This window comes from Patagioenas fasciata, chromosome 39, assembly GCF_037038585.1.
Source record: "Patagioenas fasciata isolate bPatFas1 chromosome 39, bPatFas1.hap1, whole genome shotgun sequence".
Classification (NCBI taxonomy): Eukaryota; Metazoa; Chordata; class Aves; order Columbiformes; family Columbidae; genus Patagioenas; species Patagioenas fasciata.
In genome coordinates, this window is record NC_092558.1 from 1,413,107 (window position 1) to 1,430,555 (window position 17,449).

Sequence of the window (17,449 nt, forward strand, 5' to 3'; positions counted from 1 at the left end):
AGGGCGTGGCCCAGTTGTGGCCGATTCCCAGACGCGTTTTGGGGTGAAACCGGAGGCTTTTGGGGCCAAAGTTCGGTGGGTTTGGGGGCGAGTTCAGCGGGTTTTGGAGCGGGACCAGGAGGTGCCCCCCCCGGAGGCGGGGCCAGCGTTGGGCGTGGCTAACACGGTGGGGGCGTGGTCAGAGCGGGGGGCGTGGCGCGACAGCGGAGGCGTTGACAGTGGGGGCGTGGCGCGGCAATGGGGGCGTGGTCAACACGGGGGCGTGGCCCGGTAATGGCGGCGCGCGCACTGGGGGCGTGGCCAGCACATGGGGGCGTGGCCCCGCTGTCGTCTGGGGGCTCTCCCGCCTCCACGCCCCGTACCCGTATCTGTCGACATCACCTACGGGGTTTTGGGGGAAAAACAGGCGGTTTTGGGGTCACCCACTCCCCCCGCAGCGTTATTTGGGGGCTCATCCCCCCCCGTGGTATATTAAATTAATTTAATTAAATTAAACGTTTTTCAGCAGAGAGTTGGGCTAAAAAAGGCAAATCCGAGCCAGTTTGGGTCCCTCCTCGCTCCTCCCGCCCCTCACCTGGCAACAGCTGCCGCTTCAGCGGGGCCGCGCGGGGGATTTTTCTGATTGGCCGAGCGCCGCGCGGGCCGACCAATGAGAGCGAGACACGGGCCCTTCGGCGTTCCCGCCCACCCAGGCTGAGGCTGCGGGGCAGCTCGGACCGTACCAAGCGCGGCGGTGAGGGGTGGGGAAACCCAGCGCTTTTGCGGGCGTTCGTGGGACCCGCACGCCGCGCGTGGGGGTGCAGGCGGGGAAGGAGAGCCCTCAGCGTCTCCCTCGGGAGGGGCCGTTATGGGGAGTAGAGTAGGGAGCGTGGGGCGGGGACGTGACACCCTGTGATTTCCCCCCTTTCCGCGGGTGGTGCAGCTCGGGCGGAAGTGAGGTGTCGCGCGGAGGCGCTTCCGGTGGAGGAGCGGCCTGAGGGAGGCGGCGGCGGCTGCTCCGGCTCCATCCGAGTGAGTTGGGGACAATTGGGGACAATTGGGGGCGCGGGGACAACGCGGCCGGAGGGAGGGGGAGCGGCGGGAGCGGCACAGGGGGCCCGGGGACCCGGGGACGCGTTGGGCCCCTCGGTGGGGGAGAGAGACGTGAGGGCTGGGGGGCTGAGGGGGGACAGGGACACTGGGGGGGTGGGGGGCGGGACAGGGGGACGTGGGGACACTTGGGGAGGGGGGTGGGAAAGTTGGGGCCGAGGGGGGAGAGGGGGGTGGGGACAGGGAGAAGGGGGCGCTTGGTGGGAGTGGGGGACAAACAGGTGACGTTTGGGGGAAGATTTGGGGACAAGGGGGCGACATTTGGGGCCAAGCAGGTGACATTTGGGGGGGGAAGATTTGGTGACAAGGGGGTGACATTTGGGGACAAGGGGGTGACATTTGGGGGGGGAAGATTTGGGGACAAGGGGGTGACATTTGGGGCCAACCAGGTGACATTTAGGTGGAAGATTTGGGGACAAGGGGGTGACATTTGGGGGAACAATTTGGTGTCAAGGGGGCGACATTTGGTGCCAACCAGGTGACATTTTGGGGGGGGAAGATTTGGGGGCAAGGGGATCACATTTGGGGGGACAATTTGGTGACAAAGTGGTGACATTTGGGGGAAGATTTGGTGACAAGGGGGTGACATTTGGGGATAAGGGGGTGACATTTGGGGGGAAGATTTGGGGCCAACCAGGTGACACCTGGGGGAAGATTTGGTGCCAAGGGGGCGACATTTGGGGGGAAGATTTGGGGACAAGGGGGTGACATTTTGGGGGGGAAGATTTGATGCCAACCAGGTGACACTTGGGGGAGGATTTGGTGCCAAGAGGGCGACATTTGGTGCCAACCAGGTGACATTTGCGGGGGGAAGATTTGGGGACAAGGGGATGACATTTGGGGGGACAATTTGGAGACAAGGGGGTGACATTTGGGGCCAACCAGGTGACATTTGGGGGGGAAGGTTTGGGGACAAGGGGATGACATTTGGGGGCAAGATTTGGGGCCAACCAGGTGACATTTGGGGGAAGATTTGGTGACAAGGGGGTGACATTTGGGGACAAGGGGGTGACATTTTGGGGGGGAAGATTTGATGCCAACCAGGTGACATTTGGGGGAAGATTTGGGGACAAGAGGATGACATTTGGGGGAAGATTTGGGGACAAGGGGGCAACATTTGGTGCCAACCAGGTGACCCTTGGCTCCACAACAGCCGCTGCCACCGGCTTCATTTCACGCTCTCCTTGTCCCATTGGCTCCGAATCCCCCCCGAGCACCCGGGGCCGGCTGTTTAAGGTCCGACTGTGCAGCGGGTGTCGCGTGCTTGACGCCGGGTGTCGCTCAGGGTGTTGCTGGGGTGTCGCTGCAGGCCATGCTGTGCACGGCGGCGGTGATGGCCGGCAGCCTGGCGCTCACCACGGCCGTGGTGGCGCACGCCTATTACCTCAAGCACCAGTTCTACCCCACCGTGGTTTACCTCACCAAGTCCAGCCCCAGCATGGCCGTGAGTCCCCGTTTGCTCGTTAACAGCGCGGGATTAATTAACGAATGGGGGAGCTCTGTGGTGCGGAATGGGGGGGGGGGTGATCGCGGCGACTTCTGCTTTTTGAGGCCAAAACGGGGTGTTTGGCGTTAACCGAAACGCCACGGACGCCAAACGACACACGTGGGGACACGGGGACGTTGGTGGCGCCCCCCTGGGAGCCCCAAAGCTGCCTGGGGACCCCGTGGCTGCTCCCCCAAATTCATGTGGGGACCCCATGGCTGCTCCCCCAGCCCCAAACCCCCGTGGGGACCCCACTGCTGCTCCCCCAGCCCCAAATTCATGTGGGGACCCCATGGCTGCTCCTCCAAACCCACATGGGGACCCCATCGCTGCTCCCCCAAATTCATGTGGGGACCCCATCATTGGTCCCCCAGCCCCAAACCCCCGTGGGGTCCCCACTGCTGCTCCCCCAGCCCCAAACCCACGTGGGGACCCCACGGCTGCTCCCCCAGCCCCAAACCCACCTGGGGACCCCACTGCTGCTCCCCCAGCCCCAAATCCCCATGGGGTCCCCATGGCTGCTCCCCCAGCCCCAAACCCACCTGGGGACCCCATGGCTGCTCCCCCAGCCCCAAACCCACTTGGGGACCCCATGGCTGCTCCCCCAGCCCCAAAGCCACGTGGGGACCCCACGGCTGCTCCCCCAGCCCCAAACCCACCTGGGGACCCCATGGCTGCTCCCCCAGCCCCAAAGCCACGTGGGGACCCCGTCACTGCTCCCCCAGCCCCAAAGCCACATGGGGACCCCACGGCTGCTCCCCCAGCCCCAAAGCCACGTGGGGACCCCATGGCTGCCCCCCCAGTCCAACCCCCCATTTGTCGCAGGTCCTGTACATCCAGGCCTTCGTGCTGGTTTTCCTGCTGGGCAAGTTCATGGGGAAGGTGTTTTTTGGGCAGCTGCGGGCGGCCGAGATGGAGGTGAGAGCCGTTTGGGGGGGCACCGACGGTTGGTGCCGCTTTTGGGGGGTTCTGAACCCCAAGAAGGTTCTGGTGCCTTTTTTGGGGGGGATTCTGAACCCCAAGAGGCTTTTGGTGCCCCTTTTGGGGGGATTTTTAACCCATTTTTGGGGGGATTTTGAACCTCAGGAAGGTTCTGGTGCCACTTTTGGAGGGATTTTGAACTCCAAGAGGGTTCTGGTGCCGTTTTTGGGGGGACTTTGAACCCCAAGAGGGTTCTGGTGCCATTTTGGGGGGGATTCTGACCTCCAAGAGGGTTCTGGTGCCATTCTGGGGGGACTTTGAACCCCAGGAGGGTTTTGGTGCCATTTTGGGGGGCATTTTGAACCCATTTTTGGGGGGGATTCTGAACCCCCAGAGGGTTCTGGTGCCATTTTGGGGGAGATTTTGAACCCCCAGAGGGTTCTGGTGCCATTTTGGGGGAGATTTTGAACCCCCAGAGCCTTCTGGTGCCATTTTTGGGGTGATTTTGAACTCCAAGAGCTTCTTTGTGCTATTTCGGGGGTGGGATTTTGAACCTTGAGGGGCTTTTAATGCCATTTTTGGGAGTATTTTGAACCCCAGAGGCTTCTGGTGCCGCTTTTGGGGGCATTTTGAACCCATTTTGGGGGCATTTTGAACCCCAAGAGTCTTTTAATCCCCTTTTGGGCCACGATTTTGAACCCCAAGAGCCTTTAATGCCCTTTAGGGGTGCAATTCTGAACCCCAAGAGTCTTTTAATACCATTTTTGGCCAGTTTAGAACCCGAAACGCCTTTTATCCCCATTACAAGAGCGATTTTGGACCCCGAGGGCCCTTCAGCGCCGCTTTTTGGGGGTTCCCATGAACCGCAGCCCGCTCTGCGTTGCCCACCGGGGGGCGCGGGATCGGGGGTGTCCCCCCCACAGTTTCACCCGTTGTTTCGCCCCCAGCACCTCCTGGAGCGCTCGTGGTACGCGGTGACCGAGACCTGCTTGGCCTTCACGGTGTTCCGCGACGACTTCAGCCCGCGCTTCGTGGCGCTCTTCACCCTCCTCCTCTTCCTCAAGTGCTTCCATTGGCTGGCCGAGGACCGCGTGGACTTCGTGAGCGCGGGGGGCGGCGAAACGGGCCCGAAAACGCCGCTTTTGGGGAAAAAAAGCCCTGATTTCCACCCCCCCTTTTTGGCAGATGGAGCGGAGCCCCAACATCTCCTGGCTCTTCCACTTCCGGATCGTGTGTGAGTGACCTTATTAGCGTGGGCTCGTTAACGAGGGAGCATTAATGACATTGGTGGGGTTAACGAGGAGGTGTTAATGACACTGGTGGGATTAACGAGGGAGCGTTAATGACACCGGTGGGGTTAACAAGGGAGCGTTAATGACACCGGTGGGGTTAACGAGGGAGCGTTAATGACACTGGTGGGGTTAACGAGGGAGCGTTAATGACACTGGTGGGGTTAACGAGGGAGCGTTAATGACCCCGTGGGGTTAAGGAGGGAACGTTAATGACCCCGTGGGGTTAAGGAGGGAGCGTTAATGACACCGATGGGGTTAACGAGGGAACGTTAATGACCCCGTGGGGTTAACGAGGGAGCGTTAATGACCCCGTGGGGTTAAGGAGGGAACGTTAATGACACCAGTGGGGTTAACGAGCTTGCAAAGGGACGAGATTTAGGACTCAAAACTGATTTATTTGGAGCAATTTTGGTGCTTTTTGGTGGCCGTGAGGATGCAAGAAGCAGAAAAGGCTCCAAACACGGCAGCGTTAGCGGGAGTCGTTAATTAAGCCCTTCATTAGTGGGGTGTATTAATTAAATCATTCATTAGCGTGATGTTTTAATTAAATCTTTCATTAGCACGGGGCCCTTAGACCCCTTGAGGAGCGAGGGATCAGTTTTGGGGTGCGACCTTCAGAGCTTTAGTTCTCGGGGTCCCCCCCGAGCTCGCGGTTCGTTAACGCCTCGCCCTAATTAACCCCAGCGCTGATGTTGCTCCTGGGCGTCCTGGACTTCCTGTTCGTTAACCACGCCTACCACAGCATCCTAACGAGGGGGGCGTCCGTGCAGCTCGTCTTCGGATTCGAGGTGGGTGCCGGCGTCACCGCGACACCGGGGGTGTCACCGCAACACCGGGGGTGTCACTGCGTCACCGGGGGTGTCACCGCGGGTGTTGCTGCGACACTGGGGGTGTCACCGCGTCACTGTGGGCGTCACCGGGGGTGTCACTGCCTCACTGGGGGTGTCACTGGGGGCGTCACCGTGACACCTGGGGCGTCACCTCGGTGTCACCGTGACACTGGGGGTGTCACCGGGGGCATCACCGCGTCATTGGGGGCGTCACTGAGGGCGTCACTGTGACACGGGGGGCGTCACTGGGGGCGTCACGGTGTCACTGGGGGCATCACTGTGGGCGTCACCACGACACCGGGGGCGTCACCACGTCACCGGGGGTGTCACCATGGGCGTCACCACGATGTCACTGGGGGCGTCACTGTGACACCCGGGGCATCACTGTTGGCGTCACCAGAGGCGTCACTGCAACACCAGGGGGGTCATCGGGGGTGTCACCACGTCACTGGGGGTGTCACCACATCACCACTGGTGTCACTGGGGGCACCACCAGGGGCATCACTGCATCACTGGGGGTGTCACCGTGGGCGTCACCACCACGTCACCGCGTCACCAGAGGCGTCACCGTGACACCGGGGGTGTCACCACGATGTCACCGGGGGCGTCACCGCTGGTGTCACCGGGGGCATCACTGGGGGCATCACCACATCACCGGGGTGTCACCGTGGGCGTCACCACAACGTCACTGGGGGCGTCACCGTGACACCGGGGGCATCACCACGATGTCACCGGGGGCGTCATCGCGTCACCGCTGGTGTCATGGGGACGTCACCACGACGTCACCACGACGTCACCACGACGTCACCACGACGTCACCGCGTCACGGCGTGCCCCACGCTCCCGTGTCCCCCCAGTACGCCATCCTGGTCACCATGGTGCTCACCGTGTTCGTCAAGTACGTGCTGCACTCCATCGACCTGCAGAACGAGAACCCGTGGGACAGCAAGGCCGTCTACATGCTCTACACCGAGCTCTTCACCGGTACCACCGCCTCCGCTCGCCCAATTTCGGGGGGTTTGGGGTCTCTCCTGCTTGGGCTTGGTCCCCCGGAGCTCGTTACGGAGCTCAATTAGTCAGAGATTAACGAAGACGGTAGACACCATGTAATGGTTGAACTGGGAGGTTGAGTGCAAGTCAACGGTGAAGGTCCCATGACCTTGGAGGTCCCATCCACCTCAACCAACCTTTGGTTGACCAAGAACATGGGCCCAGTTGCCCCCAAAGGTCCCAGTTGCCCCCGGAGGTCCCAGTTGCCCCCAGAGGTCCCAGTTGCCCCCAGAGGTCCCAGTTGAGCCCAGAGGTCCCATCCCCCCTCAAGCAACCTCTGGTTGACCAAGAACATGGAACCTGATGCCCTTGGAGGTCCCAGTTGACCCCAGAGGTCCCATCCCACCTCAACCAACCTCTGGTTGATCAAGAACATGGGCCCAGTTGCCCCCAGAGGTCCCAGTTGACCCCAGAGTCCCATCCCACCTCAACCAACCTTTGGTTGACCAAGAACATGGTCCCAGTTGCCCCCTGGAGGTCCCAGTTGCCCCAGAGGTCCCGGTTGCCCCCAGAGGGCCCATGCCACGTCCGTCTGTCCGTGACCTTGACCGTGTGTCCCGTTGTCGCGCAGGGTTCATCAAGGTCCTGCTCTACATGGCCTTCATGACCATCATGATCAAAGTGCACACCTTCCCGCTCTTCGCCATCCGCCCCATGTACTTGGCCATGAGGTCAGTTGGCTTGCGGTGGCACCTCCGGCGTCACCGGCTGCTTGGGACCCCCCAGTTGGACCCCCCAGTTGGGATCCCACAAGTTGAGGTCCCCCCAGTTGGTTCCCCAGTTGGATCCCCCCAGTTGGATCCCCCCAGTTGGGACCCCCCCGTTGGGTCCCCCCAGTTGGATCCCCTCCAGTTGAATTCCCAGTTGGATCCCCCCTAGTTGATCCCAAGTTGGTCCCCAGTTGGTCCCAGTTGGATCCCCTGAGTTGATCCCCAGTTGGATTCCCACAGTTGGATCCCCAGTTGATTCTAGTTGGTCCCCACTTGGATTCCCCCAGTTGGATCCCCTCAGTCCCAGTTTATCCCCAGTTGCTCCCCACTTGGATCCCCCAGTTGCTCCCCGGTTGGATCCCCAGTTGGATTCCCCCAAGTTGGTCCTCAGTTGGTCCCAGTTGGATTCCCTCAATTGATACTGAGTTGGTCCCAGTTGGATCCCCAGTTGATCCCCAGTTGGATCCCCTAAATTGGTCCCACTTGGATACCCCCAGTTGGTCTCCAGTTGAGTCTCCCCAGTTGGGTCCCCAGTTGGGTCCCCCCTGTTGGGTCCCCAGTTGAATCCCCAGTTGGATTCCCCCCAGTTGATCCCCAGTTGGATCCCCCCAGTTGATCCCCAGTTGGATCCCCACAGTTGGATCCCCAGTTGGTTGCAGTTGGTCCCCAGTTGGATCCCCCCAGTTGGATCCCCCCAGTTGGATCCCCCCAGTTGGATCCCCTCAGTTAGTCCCAGTTTACCGCAGTTGGTCCCAGTTTATCCCCAGTTGGTCCCAGTTGGATTCCCTCAGTTGGATCCCCAGTTGGGTCCCCCCAGTTGGATCCCCTCAGTTGATCTCCAGTTGGATCCCCGCAGTTGGTCCCAGTTTATCCCCAGTTGGTGCCAGTTGCATCCCCCCAGTTGGTGCCAGTTGGATCCCCCAGTTGGTTCCAGTTGGATCTCCCCAGTCGATCCCAGCCGGTCCCTGTCGTTGCAGGCAGTTCAAGAAGGCCGTGACCGACGCCATCATGTCGCGCCGCGCCATCCGCAACATGAACACCCTGTGAGTGCCGCGGCGCTGCCGCCCGGTCCCCCGCTCCGGAACACCCAAAGTTGATGGAAAACGCCGGGGGGGCCACGCTCATGGGCGTCTGACACCCCTGGAGGTCCCAGTTGACCCCAGAGGTCCCATCCCACCTCAACCAACCTCTGGTTGACCAAGAACCTGGGCCCAGTTGCCCCCAGAGGTCCCAGTTGACCCCAGAGGTCCCATCCACCTCAACCAACCTCTGGTTGACCAAAAACATGGGACTTGATGCTCTTGGAGGTCCCAGTTGCCCCTGGAGGTCCCAGTTGACCCCAGAGGTCCCATCTACCTCAACCAACCTCTGGTTGACCAAGAACCTGTGCCCAGTTGCCCCCAGAGGTCCCAGTTGCCCCCAGAGGTCCCAGTTGACCGCAGAGGCCTCATCCCACCTCAACCAACCCCTGTTTGACCAATCACATGGGCCCGGTTGACCCCTCCAGGGCCCCCAAACGCTGGCAGAATGGCCATTTTGGGTGTTTTTGCCCCAATCAGCTACCCCGACGCCACCCCCGAGGAGCTGCAGGCCGTGGACAACGTCTGCATCATCTGCCGCGAGGAGATGGTGACGGGCGCCAAGCGCCTGCCCTGCAACCACATCTTCCACACCAGGTACGCGCCGCCCCCACCCCGATTTGGGGCTCTGGGGACCCCCAGCATCGCCCTGTGTCCCTGCACCCCCGATTTGGGGGGGTTTTGGGGACCCCCATCGTCACCCTGTGTCCCTGCACCCCCGATTTGGGGGGTTTTGGGGACCCCCATCATCGTCCTGTGTCCCTGAAGCCCCAATTTGGGGCGGTTTTGGGGACCCCTGTGTCCCCGCACCCGCGATTTGGGGCGGTTTTGGGGACCCCCATCGTCGCCCTTGTCCCTGCACCCCCAATTTGGGGGGGTTTTGGGGACCCCCATCATCGTCTTGTGTCCTTGCAGCCCCAATTTGGGGTGGTTTTGGGGACCCCCAGCATCACCCCATGTCCCTGCACCCCCGATTTGGGGACCCCACTCATCACCCCATGTCCCTGCAGCCCCAATTTGGGGACCCCCCTCATCACCCCATGTCCCCACACCCCCAATTTGGGGACCCCCCTCATCACCCTGTGTCCCCGCAGCCCTGATTTTGGGGGGTTTTGGGGACCCCCATCATCACCCCATGTCCCTGCACCCCCAATTTGGGGACCCCCATCATCACCCCCGTGTCCCCGCAGCCCCAATTTGGGGTGGTTTTGGGGACCCCCATCATCACCCCATGTCCCTGCACCCCCAATTTGGGGACCCCCATCATCACCCCATGTCTCCGCAGCCCCAATTTGGGAGGGGTTTTGGGGACCCCCATCATCACCCCATGTCCCCACAGCCCTGATTTGGGGCAGTTTTGGGGACCCCCATCATCACCCCGTGTCCCCCCAGCCCCAGTTTGGGGGTTTTGGGGTTCGGGGACCCCCGCGATCGCCCCGTGTCCCCCACGATCGCCCCGTGTCCCCCCAGCTGCCTGCGCTCGTGGTTCCAGCGCCAGCAGACGTGCCCCACGTGCCGCATGGACGTGCTCCGCGCGTCGCTGCCGCCGCCGCCGCCGCCCCCCGAGCCCCCCGCGCCCCCCGCGCAGCCCCCCCCGGCCCCCCAGCCCCCCAACTGTGAGTCTCCGACTGCTTTGGGGGCCTGGAGCCGCATTTTGGGGGGCGGGGATGCTTGAAAATGCCTTTTGTGCAGTGGGGAGCCTTGAAACTGCTTCTTGGGATGGGGGAGTCCCAAAACCGCCCTCTGGTGCAGCAGGGGGGCTTGAAACTGCCTTGGGTACAATGGGGGGCCCTGAAACTGCCTCTGGGATATTGGGGGGACCTGAAACTGCCCTTGAGATATTGGGGGGGGCTGAAACTGCCTTTGGGATATTGGGGGGCCCTGAAACTGCCCTTGGGATATTGGGGGAGCCCTGAAACTGCCCTTGGGATATTGGGGGGGGCCCTGAAACTGCCCTTGGGATATTGGGGGGCTCTGAAACTGCCCTTGGGATATTGGGGGGAACCTGAAACTGCCCTTGAGATACTGGGGAGACCTGAAACCGCCCTTGAGATATTGGGGGCCCTGGATCTGCCCTCTGGATATTGGGGGGCCCTGGATCTGCCCATGGGACACTGGGGGGCCCTGGATCTCCCCTTGGGATATTGGGGGGCCCTGGATCTGCCTCTGGGATACTGGGGGGCACTGGAACTGCCCTTGGGATATTGGGGGGCCCTTGGGATATTGGGAGGCCCTGGATTTACCCTTGGGATATTGGGGAGCCCTGGATGTGCCCTTGGGATACTGGGGGGCCCTGGATGTGCCCTTGGGATATTGGGGGTCCCCAATGCCGGCAATTGGGGGCACTCTGGGGTCCCCCAGTTCCGCAGGGGCTGCTGCCGCCCTTCCCCCCGGGGATGTTCCCGTTCTGGCCGCCGGTCGCCCCGTTCCCGCCCCCCGGCTCCGAAACCGGCGCCCCCGGTGAGTCCGATCCCCAAAACCCCCCAAATGGCCCCAAATTGCCCCCCACGGCCGCGCTCACGTCACCTTTGTCCCCGCAGCCCTGATTTGGGGGGGGTTTCGGGGCCCCCGTGTCCCCACACCCCCAATTTGGGGCGGTTTTGGGGACCCCCATCATCACCCCATGTCCCCACACCCCCAATTTGGGGGGATTTTGGGGACCCCCTTGTCCCCACAGCCCAAATTTGGGGGGATTTTGGGGCCCCCCGTGTCGCCACACCCCCAATTTGGGGTGGTTTTGGGGACCCCCATATCCCCACACCCCCAATTTGGGGGGGTTTTCAGGACCCCCATCATCACCCCGTGTCCCCGTGGACCCCGATTTGGGGACCCCCATCATCACCCCGTGTCCCCACACCCCCAATTTGGGGGGATTTTGGGGCCCCCGTGTCCCCACACCCCCAATTTGGGGTGGTTTTGGGGACCCCCATCATCACCCCGTGTCCCCACACCCCCAATTTGGGGGGATTTTGGGGCCCCCGTGTCCCCACACCCCCAATTTGGGGCGGTTTTGGGGACCCCCATCATCACCCCGTGTCCCCACACCCCCAATTTGGGGTGGCTTTGGGGACCCCCATCATCACCCCGTGTCCCCACAGCCGCCTCCCGCCCCGGTGACACCAATGGCGCCGCCAGCACGGAACCGACGGCAGCGCCGGGGCTGCCGCTGCCCCCCCCCTGGCTGGGGACGCCGTGGCCGCCGGTTTTTGGTAAGAAAACGGCCGCTTTTGGGGTCTTTTCGCCGCCTGTTGGGGGGGAGCGTGGGCTGTGACGGGACCCCCATCGCTCAGCCCATTGTCACCCAGTTTGAACCCATTTCACCCCAATTTCACCCCATTTCAGGGCTCCCCCCCGTGCCCGGTGACACCCGGGGTTAGGGGTTTGGGGTCTGTACCGGTGCCACTGGCTGGATGAGCCCATTTCACCCCTTTTTACCCCATTTTTAACCCATTTTCACCCCATTTTCAGGGCTCCCCCCGTGCCGGTGCCGCCGGCTGGATGAGCCCATTTTTCACCCATTTTTCACCCATTTTTCACCCATTGTTCACCCGTTGTTCACCCGTTGTTCACCCGTTGTTCACCCGTTGTTCACCCATTGTTCACCCATTTTTACCCTATTGTTCAACCATTGTTCGTCCATTGTTCACCCGTTTTTCCCCCATTGTTCACCCGTTGTTCACCCTTTTTTCACCCATTTTTCACCCGTTGTTCACCCATTTTTACCCCATTTTTAACCCATTTTAACCCATTTTTTACCCATTTTACCCCATTTCCCCTGTTCCAGGGTTCCCCCCCATGCCGGTGCCGCTGGCTGGATGAGCCCATTGTTCACCCGTTGTTCACCCGTTGTTCACCCATTGTTCACCCATTGTTCACCCATTGTTCACCCGTTGTTCACCCATTGTTCACCCATTGTTCACCCATTTTTCACCCATTTTTACCCTATTGTTCACCCATTGTTCACCCATTGTTCACCCATTTTCAATCAATTTTTCACCCATTTTCACCCATTTTTCACCCATTTTCACCCATTTTTCACCCATTGTTCACCCATTTTCAATCCATTTTTCACCCATTTTCACCCATTTTCACCCATGTTTACCTATTGTTCACCCATTGTTCATCCATTTTTCACCCATTTTCCCCCACTTCCCCCATTCCAGGGCTGCTGCCGATGCCGGTGCCACTGGCTGGATGAGCCCATTGTTCACCCATTTCCACCCATTTTCCACCCATTTTCCACCCATTTCCACCCATTTCACCCATTTGTAACCCCTTTTCCCGCGTTTCCTCCCCATTCCAGGGCTGCCGCCGATGCCGGTGCCGCCGGCCGGGTTCGCGGGGCTGACGCCCGAGGAGCTGCGCGCCATGGAGGGGCAGGAGCGGCAGCACCTGGAGGCGCGGCTGCAGTGCCTGCACAACATCCACACGCTGCTGGATGCGGCCATGGTGCAGATCAACCAGTACCTGGGGGTGCTGGCCACCCTGGGGTGAGCAACACCCGGTTCCGGGTGACAAATGGGGTGACACACAGGTGATACACGGGGCGAAACACAGGGGTTTGGGGTGACACACGGGGGTTTGGTGCAGGTGAACCAGTACCTGGGGGTGCTGGCCACCCTGGGGTGAGCAACACCCGGTTCCGGGTGACAAATGGGTGACAAACAGGGTGACAAAGGGGTGACACATGCGGTGAAACACGGGGGTTTGGTGCAGATCAACCAGTACCTGGGGGTGCTGGCCACCCTGGGGTACGCAACACCCGCTTTGGGGTGACACACGGGGGTTTGGGTGAAACACAGGGGTTTGGGTGACACTCAGGGTTGGGGGTTTGGGTGACACCCGGGATTGGGGTTTGGGTGACACCCGGAGTTGGGGGTTTGGGTGACACTTGGGGTTTGGGTGACACCCAGGGTTTGGGGGTTTGGGTGACACCCAGGGTTGGGGGTTTGGGTGACACCCGGGATTGGGGGTTTGGGTGACACCCGGGGTTTGGGGGTTTGGGTGACAGCCAGGGTTGGGGCTTTGGGTGACACCCGGGGTTTGGGTGACACACAGGGTTTGGTTGACACTCGGGGTTTGGGGTTGGGTGACACGCACGGTTTGGGTGACACCCGGGGTTTGGGGGTTTGGGTGACACCTGGGGTTGGGGGTTTGGGGTGACACCCAGGGTTTGGGTGACACCCGGGGTTTGGGTGACACGCAGGGTTTGGGTGACACCCGGGGTTTGGGGGTTTGGGTGACACTTGGGCTTTGGGTGACACCCAGGGTTTGGGGTTTGGGTGACACAGGGGGTTTGGGGTTTGGGTGACACCTGGGTTTGGGGTTTGGGTGACACCTGGGTTGGGGTTTGGGTGACACCCGGGTTTGGGGGTTGCTGATGTCTCCCCAGGTCGCCCCGGCCGGCCCGGCCCAGCGACCCCCCCGGTGCGGAGCCCGAGCCGCCCGGAGCCACCGCGGGCCCCAGCACAGGTGAGTGCGGGGGACTGGGCTGTACTGGTTCATACCGGTCTGCACTGGTTCATACCGGTCTGCACTGGTTCGTGTTGGTCTGTACCAGTTCATACCGGTCTGCACTGGCTCATACTGGTCTGCACTGGTGTATACTGGTGCATACTGGTCTGTATTGGTGCATACCAGTCTGCACTGGCTCATACTGATCTGCACTGGTTTGAACCAGTTTGAACTGGTTTGAACTGGTTTGAGCCGGACTGATGTGTTTGAACCGGTTTGAGCCGGTTTGATGGGTTTGAGCCAGTTTGAACCGGTTTGAACCGGTTTGAACCGGTTTGAACTGGTTTGATGGGTTTGAACCTGTTTGAACCGGTTTGAACTGGTTTGATGGGTTTGAACCGGTTTGAACTGGTTTGATGGGTTTGAACTGGTTTGATGGGTTTGAACTGGTTTGAACCGGTTTGAACTGGTTTGATGGGTTTGAACTGGTTTGAACTGATTTGAACCAGTTTGAATGGGTTGAACCGGTTTGAGCCGGTTTGAACCAGTTTGAACCGGTTTGAGCTGGTTTGAAGGGTTTGAACCGGTTTGAGCTGGTTTGAACCGGTTTGATGGGTTTGAACCGGTTTGAACTGGTTTGAACCGGTTTGATGGGTTTGAGCTGGTGTGAACCGGTTTGAGCCGGTTTGAACCGATTTGATCGGTTTGAACCGGTTTGATGGGTTTGAGCTGGTTTGAACCGGTTTGAGCTGGTTTGAACCGGTTTGAGCCGGTTTGAACCGGTTTGAGCCGGTTTGAACCGGTTTGATGGGTTTGAGCCGGTTTGAACCGGTTTGAGCTGGTTTGAACCAGTTTGAGCCGGTTTGAACCGGTTTGAGCCGGTTTGAACCGGTTTGAGCCGGTTTGAACCGGTTTGAGCCGGTTTGAACGGGTTTGATGGGTTTGAACCGGTTTGAGCTGGTTTGAACCGGTTTGAGCCGGTTTGAACCGGTTTGATGGGTTTGAACCGGTTTGAGCTGGTTTGAACCGGTTTGAGCCGGTTTGAACCGGTTTGAGCCGGTTTGAACGGGTTTGATGGGTTTGAACCGGTTTGAGCCGGTTTGAACCGGTTTGAGCCGGTTTGAACGGGTTTGATGGGTTTGAACCGGTTTGAGCCGGTTTGAACGGGTTTGATGGGTTTGAACCGGTTTGAGCTGGTTTGAACCGGTTTGAGCCGGTTTGAACCGGTTTGAGCCGGTTTGAACCGGTTTGAGCCGGTTTGAACGGGTTTGATGGGTTTGAACCGGTTTGAACTGGTGTGCCCGGGTGCTCCCGCAGGCTCTGGCGCGGCGGGTGAGGCCGAAGCGGAGGAGGAGGCGGCGGAGCAGGAGGAGGAGGAGGAGCCGGATGCGGCCGAGCTGCGGCGCCGGCGCCTCCAGAAGCTGGCGGCTCCGCTCTGACCCCGCTCCGCCCTCTGCACCGCGATTGGCCCCCGGAGCCCTCGGGGGGGACCGGCGCTTCCCCTCCCCTTCCGCTTCCCCTTCCGCTTCCCCTTCCGCTTCCGCTTCCCTTTCCCCTTCCCCCTTCCCCTTGCACTTCCCCTTCACCCTCCCCTTCCCCCTCCCCTTCCGCTCCCCCCTCCCCTTCCGCTTCCCCCTCCCCTTCCGCTTCCCCTTCCCCCTTCCTCCTCCCCTTCCCCTTCCCCTTCCCCCTTCCTCCTCCCCTTCCCCCTCCTCCTCCCCTTCCCCTTCCCCCTTCCCTTCCCCCTCCCCTTCCCCTTCCCCTTCCCCCTCCCCTTCCCCTTCCCCTTCCCCTTCCCCCTCCACTTCCCCTTCCCCCTTCCCTTCCCCCTCCCCTTCCCCTTCCCCTTCCCCCTCCCCTTCCCCTTCCCCCTCCCCTTCCCCCTCCCCTTCCCCCTCCCCTTCCCCTCCCCCTCCCCTTCCCCTTCCCCTTCCCCTTCCCCTTCCCCTTCCCCCTCCCCTTCCCCTTCCCCTTCCCCCTCCCCTTCCCCTTCCCCCTCCCCTTCCCCCTCCCCTTCCCCTTCCCCTTCCCCCTCCCCTTCCCCTTCCCCTTCCCCCTCCCCTTCCCCTTCCCCCTCCCCTTCCCCCTCCCCTTCCCCTTCCCCTTCCCCTTCCCCCTCCCCTTCCCCTTCCCCTTCCCCTTCCCCTTCCCCTTCCCCTTCCCCTTCCCCTTCCTCCTTCCCTTCCCTTTCCTCCTTCCCTTCCCCTTCCCGCTTCCCCTTCCGCTTCCCCTTTCCCTCCCCCTCCTGCTCCCCTCCCTCTCCCCCTCTCCCTTCCCCTCCCCCTCCTCCTCCACTTCCCCTTCCGCTTCCCTCCCCCTTCCCCTCCCCCTTCCCCTCTTTCCACTTCTCCTTTTCCCCCATTTTTCCCCCATTTTTCCCCCGATTTCCCGATTTCCCCCCTTCCCCTCCCCCCTCTGTTTTTTTTTCACTTTTTAATTGATTTTTTTCACCCCCTTTTTCCCATTTCCCTCCCCGTTTCCCCCCCATTTCCTCCCCCATTTTCCCCCCATTTCCCCCCCATTCCCCCCCCATTTCCCCCCATTTCCCCCCCATTTCCCCCCATTCCCCCCCCCCACTTCTCTACCTCCCCCCTGAAGCCGCGGGTGCCGCTCCGAGTTGCCCCAAATCGCCCTTTGAACCCCAACCCCCCTCGTTAGGCAAGGAGCTCGTTAACAGTGTTAACCCCCCCCCCCCCCCCCCAAAACGCCGCTTCCGGCCCCCAAATCCGCCCCCCGGCTCCTCAACCCCGGACCCCTGCTCCCCCTGACCCCTCCCAAACTGCTCCAAACTGCTCCGTACTGGTTTGTACTGGTCTGTACCGGTTCATACTGGTCCAAACTGGTCTGTACTGGTCCAAACTGGTCCATGCTGGTCTGTACTGGTCATACTGGTTCATACTGGTCGTACTGGTCCATGCTGGTCTGTACTGGTCCATACTGGTTCGTACTGGTCGTACTGGTTCGTACTGGTTGTACTGGTTCATGCTGGTCTGTACTGGTTCATACTGGTTTGTACTGGTTCGTACAGGTCTATACTGGTCTGTGCTGGTTCATACTGGTCTGTGCTGGTTCGTACTGGTCTGTGCTGGTTTGTATTGGTTCATACTGGTCTGTACTGGTCATACTGCTTCATACTGGTCTGTACTGGTTTGTACTGGTTCATACTGGTCTGTACTGGTCATACTGGTTCATACTGGTTCATACTGGTCTGTGCTGGTTCATACTGGTCTGTACCGGTTTGTACTGGTTCATACTGGTCTGTGCTGGTTCATACTGGTCTGTGCTGGTTTGTACTGGTTCAGACCGGTCTGTACTGGTCCATACTGGTCCATACTGGTCCATACTGGTTTCATGTCCCCACTGGTGCCGGGAGGCGGATTTTCGGGTCATTTTGGGGTCACTTTTGGGTCATTTTGGGTCCTTTTCGCCCCATTTTCCGGTGCCTCTTGGACCCACAAAAGGGCTTCGAGGAGCCCAAAAATCTCAGGGAAACCCATTTTGGGGCGGAACGCGGCGTTTTTGGGGCAAAACGCAGCAT

The 17,449-nt window shown here is 60.7% G+C and overlaps 1 protein-coding gene across 2 annotated transcripts; it reads left to right on the plus strand.

Moving 5' to 3' along the window:
* Positions 1-238: 238 nt before the first annotated feature.
* On the plus strand, positions 239-15,624 carry SYVN1 (synoviolin 1). Of its 2 annotated transcripts, none has more exons than XM_071801485.1 (17): positions 239-733; positions 923-1,011; positions 2,375-2,533; positions 3,401-3,493; positions 4,444-4,596; positions 4,682-4,730; positions 5,473-5,576; positions 6,476-6,602; positions 7,240-7,339; positions 8,356-8,421; positions 8,938-9,054; positions 9,928-10,073; positions 10,819-10,917; positions 11,556-11,666; positions 12,761-12,947; positions 13,850-13,929; positions 15,229-15,624. In XM_071801485.1, exons 3-17 carry the CDS (start codon positions 2,402-2,404, stop codon positions 15,348-15,350), a joined length of 1,686 nt encoding a protein of 561 aa, XP_071657586.1. In that variant the 5' UTR covers positions 239-733; positions 923-1,011; positions 2,375-2,401; the 3' UTR covers positions 15,351-15,624. The 2 variants fall into 2 exon arrangements, with proteins under 2 accessions (XP_071657586.1, XP_071657585.1); XM_071801484.1 differs by having other exon boundaries at positions 240-733; positions 2,399-2,533; positions 15,229-15,623.
* Positions 15,625-17,449: the final 1,825 nt, after the last annotated feature.

Excerpts from the sequence above, each read along its gene's own strand:
- SYVN1 (XM_071801485.1), top strand. The coding sequence starts at position 2,402 with ATGCTGTGCACGGCGGCGGTGATGGCCGGCAGCCTGGCGCTCACCACG. Across the intron at positions 8,422-8,937 it reads ATCCGCAACATGAACACCCT|CTACCCCGACGCCACCCCCG; the intron begins GTGAGTGCCGCG and ends TGCCCCAATCAG. Across the intron at positions 13,930-15,228 it reads CACCGCGGGCCCCAGCACAG|GCTCTGGCGCGGCGGGTGAG; the intron begins GTGAGTGCGGGG and ends GTGCTCCCGCAG.